General features: G+C 42.4%; 1 protein-coding gene across 1 annotated transcript; it reads right to left on the bottom strand.

The window, feature by feature from the left end:
- Positions 1-264: 264 nt before the first annotated feature.
- LOC121001502 lies at positions 265-3,478 on the bottom strand. The gene is made up of 2 exons (XM_040432597.1): positions 2,632-3,478; positions 265-289 (listed from the first exon to the last, which is right to left on the bottom strand). The coding sequence occupies exons 1-2, from the start codon at positions 3,352-3,354 to the stop codon at positions 275-277; spliced, it is 738 nt and encodes a 245-aa protein (XP_040288531.1). The 5' UTR covers positions 3,355-3,478; the 3' UTR covers positions 265-274.
- Between the last annotated feature and the right edge of the window lie 9,180 nt (positions 3,479-12,658).

Raw genomic sequence — 12,658 nt, 5'->3', positions numbered from 1 at the left:
GGAGATACAAATCATAAGGTGCAACAATTCTCTACATTGTTGCAACAAGGTACTATGCTGTATGTGATACAATTACATCTTTAAGAGTATTACAGAAAAGAGAAATCAATAGTAGACATGGGATACAATAAATCTAGAAATTACAATAAACATATTCAATGTAATGATAATAATAATCATCTATTTGAGAACTAAATAACCCACTGGCTGTCTCAAAATATCAACATATTAAATCTTGCTGCTCTTTTTTCTTTTTTCAGATGCTTCATTATTTTCATTTTCTCTGTGACTGAATGAATAAAGAATATATACAGTACATTAAAAATGTAATTACAGTAGAATTTCCTATTGGATCTTACAGGAATGCACTCAAATCATATTCTCGATTTAAACCTTTCGGTTCAATGGTCTGCAGGGTGTGAATCCAAAAACTTTCACGTTTTTTCAGTAATAGCAACCTGTTGCCACCTCTGCGTGGTGGCAGTACCTGCTCAATTATTTGAAACCTTAATTGTGAGACATTGTGAGCACACCTGTCAAAATGAAGGGGAACAGGCAATAGCAAATTTTTCTTACGTATGGTGGATTTGTGATTACTGAACCTGTCCTTCATTCTGACAGATGTCTCACCAATGTACAATAAGCCACAAGGGCATTTTAGCAGATATACAACAAAATTGCTATCGCAAGTGAAGAAACCTTTTACTGGAAATTTCTTACCAGTGTGCGGATGAAAAAAGGATTCGCCCTTAATTACCGCAGAACAGTGAACACACTGTAGACAAGGGAAAGTGCCTCTTTTTGGTGTGGAAAGAAAAAGTTGACGGGGCATGCTAGTAGTACCACCTATGTCCGCTTTTACAATAGTGTCTCTAATGTTCCTGGTTCTCTTATAGCAGATCATAGGGATATCGTGGAATTCGGCAACATCTGGATAAGCTGAGCGCATAATCCCCCAGTGTTTATTAACCACATGACGAAACTTATTTATCCAGGGGTGATATTTGACAATAAACGGTAACCGCTTATTTTCAACATGGGGCTTAAATGTCTCAATCTTACATTTCTCTATCTCTGAATCTAAGAGGGGTTTAGGATATCCCCTTAGCAAGAATTTTTCTGCCATTTCATTGAATCTGACCTCCCTCACTAATGGATCTGACACAATCCTCTTGATACGCTTAAATTGTGAGGAGGGTAAAGACCTTTTCACCGCCGGTGAATGGTTGCTGGAGTAGTACAACAAACTGTTCTTATCCGTTTTTTTGATGTATAAATCAGTCTGTACACAACCATCATGACCCTTTATCACCAAAGTATCTAAAAAATTAATTTTGTCATGGTCATGCTGCACTGTAAAGCACAACTCGGGCCATATATTGTTAATGTACTGGGTAAATTTTTCCAAGGACTCAATGCCGCCCCGCCATACGCAAAAAATGTCGTCTATAAAACGACGCCAGGCAATACACGATTGTTTATATAATGGATTTACGTATATGAATTTCTCCTCAAGCCACGACATATAGCTATTTGCGTACGGCGGTGCGGCATGCGAGCCCATCGCGGTACCCCGTTTCTGCTGAAAGAATGTGTCCTGGAACAGAAAATAATTTTCCTGTAAAGTCAGTGCCAATAATTGTAGAAAAAATTGTTTTTCTTGACTAGAATATTCTGACTGTTCCAGGATCCATTCTACGGCAGTAAGACCTTTTGTGTGCTCAATAGATGTGTAAAGACTGCACACATCAAATGTTACCAATAAATCTCCTACCTCAAGACGTAAATTTTTAATGTCTAACAAAAATTGATTAGTGTCAAGTACAAAAGATGGCATTTTTTTCGTTAATGGGGTGAGGACTTTTTCAATCAACATGGCTGGTGCAGATAAGATGGAGTCATTTGATGCTACAATGGGCCGTCCCGGGGGGGCTGTCATACATTTGTGAATTTTAGGCAGCGTGTATAAAACTGGTGTGACAGGATGTTGATTTATCAGAAATTGACACAATTTTTCATCGAGCAGACCCAATTCTTTGTATGTGTGAACAATACTGGTTAATTTACGTTTAATATCATAAACAGGGTCTCTATTTAGAGGTTGATAAGTATCTCTGTCGGACAGTTGTGTCAAAATTTCTGAGATGTAGTACTCTCTATCCAGCATAACTAGAGAGCCACCTTTATCTGCTGGTTTAAAAATAACAGATTTGTCATCCAGTATACTGCGTAATGCCTGTCTCTCTTCCTTTGACAAATTATGCGCTATAGTTAAACCATCATGTTGTATATCAGACAAAATAGCATTAAAATCCCTTTGCACCAGAGATATGAAAGCCTCTGTTGGATGTTGTGTTTTAGGAGGTTGAAAATGACTTTTCAGTCTCAAGCCAAATTTGCTTAATGTTAAACCACTAGTAACAGGTGCGTTAATCACAGAGGCTGACACATTCCCTGCTGCAAAATGAGCCTTCAATCTAACACTTCTAAAAAATCGGCGACAGTCCATATCAAACTGAAAAGTATCAAATGATTCAGTTGGACTAAAGGATAGACCTTTCTCCAATAACTGTACCTGAATAGGAGTCAGATTTTTAGATGATATGTTATATAGCAAAGTCTCGTTTATACCTGGGACCTGGTGGTCATGGACGCTTGTGTTTCTCCTGTAGTGCCGTCCTGCTCTCCTTGTATTCTTCCTCTTCGGCGGCTTTGTCCTAAAAAAGGCGCCTGAGGGCGTACACCGGTGGAATAATCGCTGCCTGATCCTGATGATTGAGAGCCTGTTCGGCGTGTAAAGCGTCTTGTCAATGGAATAGCTGTACCCAGCGAGTCCTGCCATTTGTATATCCTTTTATTCTGATAGTCCTCCAAGTCACGTGTATATTTTTTACGCTTGGTAGCTTCAATGTCCTTTTTCAGATCGCTGCAATTTTTATCAATCTTTTGTTTTAAGGATATCAAATCTTCAGCAGTGAGAGAATCCTGTAGTTGCTGTTCAATCGATGAAATATGAATCTTGGTCTCAGCAATAGATGTGTTCAAATGTTCTATGGTGAGTATCATTAAATCATGAGAACACTTGTTAAGTATGTTGGCAAATTGAGTGCAATACTGCAGATCATCGCAGAAAAAAGTGGGTCTCAGATTAACCCTCAAGCCGCGTGGGATTCTCTGGTGTCTACAATACTCAGCTAATGTAGCCGCATGTAATTCCCACGCCACCAGTTTTCTCGATTCCTTCTCCCAATCCTTACCGCGTAATTCAGCAGGTGGTGTCTTCAGGAACTCCGTACTGGTGGTGACTTCTGACACGATCTCTCTCGCTCTTTCCTCACTATATGCAAAAGACATGGTCTGTAAAGCTTTCTTGGATGAGGGTGCTCGCACCGAAAATCAGAGAATACCAAAAAGGGGAAAGCAGTCGGCACTCCTCTGGCAGAGTCGTGGTGCACGCGTCCAGGGTATGAAAAGCCCACTTACAATATGGAACAGAAGACCGGCACTTCACAGGTGGAATCTTCAAACTTTTATTTCAGCATAGGAGGAAATAGCACAGATGCGACACGTGTTTCGGCTCAGGTGTGAGCCTTTGTCAAGCATAATGAACTATTGCATGAAACACATTTAAATAGGCCGCCTGTAATTATCATTACATTGAATATGTTTATTGTAATTTCTAGATTTATTGTATCCCATGTCTACTATTGATTTCTCTTTTCTGTAATACTCTTAAAGATGTAATTGTATCACATACAGCATAGTACCTTGTTGCAACAATGTAGAGAATTGTTGCACCTTATGATTTGTATCTCCGTTCCCATGGTGATGTGACTTCATCACGTTCGACGCCCATGTAGGCGGCCTATTTAAATGTGTTTCATGCAATAGTTCATTATGCTTGACAAAGGCTCACACCTGAGCCGAAACACGTGTCGCATCTGTGCTATTTCCTCCTATGCTGAAATAAAAGTTTGAAGATTCCACCTGTAAAGGGTTAACAAAGTTTGTAAAATCAGTTTTACCTTGAGGGGTGTCGTTTCTAAAATGGGGTCATTTTGGCTGGTTTCTATTATGTAAGCCTTGCAAAGTGACTTCAGACCTAAACTGGTCCTTAAAATGTAGGTTTTGGAAATTTTCAGAAAAATTTCAAAATTTGCTTCTAAACTTCTAAGCATTCTAACGTCCACAAAAAATAAAATGGCATTCACAAAATGATCCAAACATGAAGTAGACATATGGGGAATGTAAAGTAATAACTATTTTTAGAGGTATTACTATGGCCTCATGCACACAACGTTTTTTGCGGTAAATTGGGTAATTTTTCTGAAATAAAAATGAATTTTTTTCACTCAATTTTACCACTGTCATGAAGTACAATATGTAACGAGAAAACAATCAGAATGGCCTGGATAAGTAAAAGCGTTTTAAAGTTATCACCACAAAGTGACATGTCAGATTTGCAAAAAAATGGCCTGGTCCTTAAAGTGAAATATGGCAGGGTCCTTAAGGCCCCTTTCACACGGGCGAGTTTTCCACGCGGGTGCAATGCGTGAGGTGAACGCATTGCACCCGCACTGAATCCGGACCTATTCATTTCAATGGGGCTGTGCAGATGAGCGGTGATTTTCACGCATAACTTTGCGTTGTGTGAAAATCGCAGCATGCTCTATATTGTGTGTTTTTCATGCAAAGCAGGCTCCATAGAAGTGAATAGGGCTGCGTGAAAATCTCAAGCAAGTGCAGATGCGGTGCGATTTTCACGCATGGTTGCTATGTGACGATCGGGATGGGGACCTGATCATTATTATTTTCCCTTATAACATGGTTATAAGGGAAAATAATAACATTCTTAATACAGAATGCTAAGTAAATTTGGGATGGAGGGGTTAAAAAATAATAATAAATGGATGAGGTGAGTTAAATTTTTATTTTATTTTTTAACCCCTCCATCCCTAATTTACTTAGCATTCTGTATTAAGAATGCTATTATTTTCCCTTATAACCATGTTATAAGGGAAAATAATAAAATTTACACAACACCTAACCCAAACGGGTCTGGGTACCAAACACGACAATTTTTCTCACGCGCGTGCAAAACGCATTAAAACGCTTTGCACTCGCAGGGAAAAATCGTGCATTTTCCTGCAGCGCACCCGCATCTTTTCCCACACGTCACCCGCAATGCCCGTGTGAAAGAGGCCTAAGGGGCTAAAGGGGTTGTGTCACTTCAGTAAGTGCCATTTATCATGTAGAGAAAGTTAATACAAGGGACTTACTAATGTATGGTGATTGTCCATATTGCTTCCTTTGCTGGCTGGATTCATTTTTCTATCACATTTATACACTGCTTGTTTCCATGGTTACAGACCACCCTGCAATCCAGCAGTGGTGGTCGTGCTTGCACAATATAGGAAAAAGCACCAGCCTATGTGAACTCCCATGGTCCCGGCCACCAGAGAGGCTGGCACTTTTTCCTATAATGTGCAAGCACGACCACCACTGATGGAGTGCAGGGTGGTCTTTAACCATGGAAACGAGCAGTGTATAAACGTGATAGAAAAATGAATCCAGTCAGCAAAGGAAGCAATATGGATAATAAGAATATATTAGTAAGTGGCTTGTATTTACTTTCTCTACCTGATAAATGCAACTTACTGAAGTGAGACAACCCCTTTAAGTATCTAAATCATGAAAATAAATCAGGATATTATCCAAGCATATCAGTACATACCGATCTTGCAGCACAATCCGTACTAGATTAAAGGATATGTACACCTTCGGAGGCAATTTTTTAATGATTGCATGTTACTCATTTTTGGCAAAAAATATTTTTTTCATTTGGCCTTTATTAAAAATATTGAGCTGTTCTGTCACAAAAGGTTAACCGTTTTTCTAGCTGTGTGACTGGTACTTTCACTTTGTGCCGGTAATCTAATAAACCTCATCTCTAAACTACTAAGAGGTCATAAACACTTATTTAAGCCACATTTTTATCATATGGTCTGTGCTACTAGACCATCTCAACTGTGTACAGAAAAAAGGACGCCATATTTTTAAAAGAATTAAAAAAATTATTTTTAGCTCAAAATGAGTACAATGCAATAATAAAAAAATGCCCCAAAAGGTGTACATAGCATTTAACACCGGAACTCACAGGTTTAGTCACCCAACCAATCCATATTTCCCAGTCACATGTACGGTACCAAGCAGTTCGATTAAAGAGACAGTGTAATCGACGCAGCACTCACCAGACCATAAAAACGTGTCCTTTATCGCATTCCTTTAAAAGACATCAGCATACCAAGGTGGATACATCATAACTCCGGAAAACTTACTGTTTCACGCTATAGGTGCGTCTTCCTGGTCCCTGGAATCCCATCCTCGTACACCTGCTTTTATACTGATCAGGGTTAAAGGGGTTTTTCAGCATTTTACTACTGATGACCTATCCTCAGGATACATCATCAGTATCTGGTCGCTGTCTAAAATCTTGGACCCCCGATAATCAGCTGTTTCAGAAGGTACCGATGCTCCTGTATAGGGCTGTGCTTGATATGGCGTTCAACCCCATTCACTTCAATGGAACTGAGCGCGATACCAAGCACAGCCACTGTACGGCGCTGTGCTCGGTAAGCTGCGACAAGGCAGCGGTGCTCACAGAACACCAATGGATAGTGATAGGTTGACAAGGCGGTATAGCGCTGGGATAGACATAGGAGTAGAACTTTTGATTATTTCAAATAATAGCACAGGATAGAAATTCCCCTGTGACCAAGATCACCAGTTATGTATATGATGACCAAAATTTTAAGGGGATGTTCACGCCTGGGCACCGTTTCTGCAGACAGACCCTCCCCAGCGTGGCTGGACCAGCGGTGGGAATCATACCTACCTGATCCCTGACAGCGGCTTCTGGCTCTTTTGCTCCCCTCTCAGTCACCTCAGGTCTCCGTGCATTAAACCACGGTCATATGGCATTGGCTGCAGTGGTTACTTCACCAGTGTCAAATTGGATGTTGACGTGGGGGGAACCCAAGACCTGCAGCACCCAAGGAAGGTGGGGGGAGAGTGGGTCCGACATCACACAGATTTTTAGCTGTTCGAGTGTACACAGCAACGTCAACATTGCAGTGGAGAGGGCTCCTTACTACAGCGCTGTTCCCACATAGGAAGTAGTTCCGGTGCGGACTTCCTGTGATGGAGCTAAACCCGAACAGCTGATTGGCTGGTGAGTGATGTCAGACCCCCACAGATCAGATGGAGATGGCCAATCCTGAAGATAGGCCATCATTTAGTAAAGGATGGACAGCCCTTCTGTTACATTGTTCAGTCCCTATATAGAAGTTCAAACACCAAAAAGAGAGAAAGCCAATGGGACACATAGATATAAAAAATTATATGCCAATCTTTATTATACAAAATATAAATATCTGATCAGTTGGCAGAAAGAGACTAGATGGAAAAGGATGCAGGGAACATAGCAAAGGGCAGGTACACAGGGGTGATCTATCTTGGACAGTAGATTATAAATATTTAAAGGATACACTTCCTACAGATGTCTGTCCTCTTATGCGTGTGCATTATGTAAAGTAATAAACCACTTCATGTAAACATATGCCCCCACATGCATGATACCCTGAGCATGTGTATAATTTCATAAAGTTAAATGTCCAATGAAAAAATAACGGAACATATGTAAACACAAAATGGTTCAACACAAGCCACCACAATCATGCCGGGAGGCCTGAGTCAAACATGAACAGTTGTAACTCAAAAGTATTCATATACATATAAGGAACATACCCTGTGACATGATGCACCACAAGTGAAAAAATCCTGCCCCGAGCGCTGACACCTCGACACGCGTTTCACCTCTATCGGCTTTGTCAGGAGGCGAGAAGTTTTTCTGCCCCCCTGCAGCACCGATTGCTGCGATTGGCCGGTTAGTGAAGACCGGCCCATCGCAGTGCTGGCAATGTATGGAGCTAGCTGCAGGGGGGCTTGGCTAGAGGTGGGAGAGGCTGATAACATCAGACCATGTCTCCTCCTAGGTCAGGGAGGGGACACCAGACACAGGTGTCCATTCCCAGCACTGCGATCGGCTGGAGCAACGCTCCAGTCAATGGCAGCGCTATACTACTATTAGCCAATCTTTGGTGCTGCTGGTGGCTGGGACAAAGGTGATTGGGGTTGATTACATCAGCCCATGTCACCGAGGTCAGGAAGGGGACATCAGACACTGATGTCCCCTCCCAGCGCTGCGATTGGCAGCGCTATGCAGCTGAAAGAACAGTTGGTTCCTCTCTGCAGGTAGCAATTTTAGCTTGGTGACTGCTTGCAGAGAGGACTTGTTCCCCACTGTGTTGCTGTTTGTCGGCTGGGACTTGTGGTACCACCACAAATCAGTGCTTTTCACCACTTTTCACTTTCAGAAGAAGAACAACATCTGGAACAGCTGTAGTGAACTTTGGCTCATCTGCAGCAGTTTCAGATTCCCTGTCCCTCCCCGGCGGACTCCAGTCTGTCCTTTTTCTGTGGCTTTTTTAATTTATTAGGCTTTTCCAGCTCTGCACCACTTTTTCTGTGTACGAGCTGACTGGCAAGTGCTGATCAGTACTTGTGTTTTTTTTAGTGCCAGCTAGCTATATATCAATTTTTGTTAGTACTTGTGAGGAATATGGATTAATATTTACTGTCAGCCATGTCCCCACACCCGCTATTTGCTGAAATATAGTAGAGGTAGTGAACTCCACAGGAGGGCCCTGCTTCAAAGCCCCAGCCAGATAGCAGAAAACTCCTAGCAGGCCACATTTGGTTACATTTCACACCTCCATTCAGACAGCACGGATCCTGCAGGAAAACCTCCCTTCAGGAGGTCTAAGCCATTCCCCAGTTCAATCAAATCTACCAGACAGCATGGAACTGGCGATTTATAAGGAATTACGAATCGCCCAGCCATCACAGGCGCAAACTGGATACATATTTGTGTCCCAGTGGCCACGATGAACATGCCCATGGTCTTAGTTTGGTGGTGGGATGCCAGGGAAGGGAGATATACATATCTCTCCACAGACACCAACTAACGGTACCATGTTTGGACTCTACTTGTAGCCGGAACCCAGGCGAATCTGTTAGTCCCAGAACCACCTCCCTGTGACCTTCTGGCCTGGAGCTATGAACCCTAAAAGGTTTTGTGGGTCATTGAGCTGCCAGGATCAGCAGGAAGGGGGGGACCACTCCCAGAGGCCGGGAAGTGAGGGGCCGGCTACAGGTTAAATGGCTTGTGCCCGCAAGCGGGCAGGTCTTTTTCTGAAAGGGGGTCACATTGTGCCATGTGTTTGGAGAGACCTGGAAACAGCTGACATCACTGCCCCCCACGTGACTGCAGCCAAGGACTATTACACCATCCTAACCCAAAGGAACATTCATCTACCAAATAACTGACTTCTACTCTGTGTAATCCTGTGTGTACCACAATACCTGAATTTGTAACCTCAGACCACTGTATATATTCTGTGTGTATAGTGTTATATCTAGTGTGCCCTTAAGGCGATTAAATATATTATTTCATCTTGTGCTGTCTGGTATCTCGATCACAAATCCCCACGTCCGTGTTCCAGCCTAGTTATAAGCTACCGCGGGTTGGTTTGTCACCCTATATAATCCCGTTAGCGGACCGGGCTTATATCAAACGAGAAGCTGGTGGCAGATTACCCGGGCTGTTTTCACTGCGGCAGTGAAAAGGCTCTCTCAGCTTGTTGCCTCTCTGTGCCCGCGTGGACAGGAGGTGTCTGTGTAAACTGTACCAAGCTGACCTTACATGCCGGTCAGTACTGTTAATTACTGACAGCGTCTGCTCAGGTTTAGTGCTAGCTATATATATATATATATATATATATATATATATATATATATATATATTTATTTATTTATTACACACACACACACATTTTAGTTAGTACTAGTTTAGATTTTTGAACCCACGCATGTGCGGGTCCTGAACCTGCTGAGCGCCAGTCAGTACTGTCAATTACTGACAGCGTCTGCTCAGGTTTCAGTGCTTTTTTTTTGTCTTTCATTTTTTTAGCCTTTTTTTTCTAAATTTTTATTTTATTCTTTCACTTATCTTTTTCTCTATTCTTTTTCTCTTTTCTTAATTTCTCTTTTTTTCTTTATCATAAATGTTATTTTAAATTTATTACAAGCCCCCGCACGTGTTAAATCACTACATACACCCCCCTGACACTTTTTTTTATTTTACACACACAAATAAAAATGTCCTGTCCATCCCAGAGAATGTACTCCGTTGAAGAGGCATACACCATTCTTGCCTCTGAAACGGAGTCGGCAAGTGAGGGAGAAGAGGATGCCACATTTCTCTACTCCTTCATCATCATCCGGTGATGAGGGACCCTAAAGGAGACGCCCCAGGAGAGATGAAGTAGCTCCCCCCCTAGTGATCCCCTATGGACCACACCGCCTGAGGATTATGAGCTCCAAATTCCAATGTTTCTGGGAAACTCTGGAATTCAGATTGACTGCACGGGCTTCACAGAAATAGATTTTTTCAAATCTTTTTCTTTGACAAATTCATAAATTTGATGGTGACCCAAACAAATTTTGGGGGCTGTTGCTGCATATGGGCCTGGTAAAAAAAAAAAAAGGAAATGATGCAATATTGGAGTTCAGATGTCTTGTACAACACTCCAATTTACAATATGGCCATGTCCCGCTCAAGATTAGAATCCATTTTGAAATACCTACATTCTAATGATAACGCACATTGCCTTCCCAAAAATTACCCACAATTTGACCGTTTATTCAAAATAAGACCCCTCCTGGAGCACCTCAACTCCAAATTTACAGAGGTGTTCACCCCAGAAAAAGAAATTAGCATAGACGAGTCCCTTGTACATTTTAAAGGAAGAGTTAAATTCCGCCAGTACCTGCCCAGCAAGCGGGCACGGTACGGAATTAAAATGTACAAGCCATGCGAGAGTACCTCCGGGTACACCTACAGGTTTCGGGTTTATGAGGGGAAAGATTCCCGGATACAACCCCCTGAATGCCCCCCCATCCTAGGAGTTACTGGGAAGATCGTGTAGGACTTACTGCACCCACTGCTAGATAAGGGTTACCACCTCTATGTGGATAACTATTATACCAGCATACCCCTATTCATGTCCCTAAAAGCCAGAGGTACTGTGGCTTGCAGCACAGTACGCAAAAATCAGAGAGGCCTCCCTAGATCCCTGGTAGGGCAACTACTCCGAAAAGGCGACAGTAAGGCTTTCTGCCATGACAACATCCTGCCGGTTAAGTACAAGGATAAGAGGGATGTCCTTGTACTGACCACCATTCACACTTACACCAGTTTTCCTGCCCGAGTGCGAGGTACCACAACCACTGTGTCACGATCAGTGTGGGGGAAAAACTCCACACTAAACACAGGAGGGAAGGGGAACAGTAACTGGGCCTGGAAACTAGGGAAGAAACAGGTCACCTCCTAAACAATCCTAATCCGGGCCCCAACTACCTATCAATATGAATAGACCTTGAAGGTAGGACTATTCATATGCTGATACCTAGGCCCTTATATCCCTATAATGCCCTGGAATGAGGTTAGGATCAGAGACAACCCATTCCTCACCAGATGGACGAATGGAAGTCTCTGTCTTAGGCCCAGATACAACCAACAGGTAATATAACAAACCCAAAACAATAAGAACAGACAAGACTTATCTGAAGCAGAAAACTGGCAACTCCAGAAGCACCACAGAGTACAACCGACCAGCTAGTTAGAAGGCAGGAAGAAAATCTATAAACCGCACCTCCAAGAGTGAGAAGCTGCTACTTATGGGAAAGGTGGTTTACCAACAAGCAAAACCTGAAACAAGGGGTGTGGCATTCACCAAAACACAGACACAATAAGATCCACAGTGAACTTGTCAATTTAACCCACGAGTTGCCAGTCTCTCCGATCTCCTGGTACCTGCCACGAGAACGTCCGTGACACACTGTCAACAAGCCAGACAGCATCCTTGATTGCAACAGGCACATGGGAGGGGTTGATCTGTCTGATCAAGTTCTGAAGCCCTACAGTGCTATGTGTAAAACTAAGGTGTGGTACAGAAATCTGGCTGTATACATTTTACAGATGAAACTGTACATTATTATTTTGACAATGATGACAAAAAACGTTCTTCCCCAGGGATACCAGAAGTATTAAAACCAGAAAATGTGCCAAACTGCGGGTGAAATCCATAGGCCGCAAAAAACGGCGACTCACCAGTGGACTCCTGACTACGATTGTTTATGGCAAACTCTGCTAAAGACAAAAAGGAAGACCACTCCTCCTGGTTCTCAGATACAAAACATCTCAAGTAAGTCTCCAGACTCTGATTAGTGCACTCCATCTGTCTGTTCGACTGAGGATGAAAAGGACAGTTGAATTCCCAGACGAGTACAGAACTCCTTCCAGAATCTGGAAAAAAATTGAGTCCCACGATCTGAGACCACGTCAGAGGGAATGCCATGAAGTTTCACAATGTTGTCAACAAACACCTGTGCAAGGGCTTTAGCATTAGGTAGGCCTGGTAATGCAATAAAATGTACCATTTTACTAAAGCGATCAACTACCACCAGAATAACTGTC

This window comes from Bufo bufo, chromosome 5 (genome assembly GCF_905171765.1).
Source record: "Bufo bufo chromosome 5, aBufBuf1.1, whole genome shotgun sequence".
In the NCBI taxonomy this organism is placed as follows: domain Eukaryota; kingdom Metazoa; phylum Chordata; class Amphibia; order Anura; family Bufonidae; genus Bufo; species Bufo bufo.
The sequence above is the reverse complement of the archived record's forward strand: the minus strand, read 5'-3'. Positions and strand labels throughout refer to the sequence as shown.

What these genes read in the sequence shown, in the direction of transcription:
- LOC121001502 (XM_040432597.1), bottom strand. Translation starts at nt 3,354, where the DNA reads ATGTCTTTTGCATATAGTGAGGAAAGAGCGAGAGAGATCGTGTCAGAA.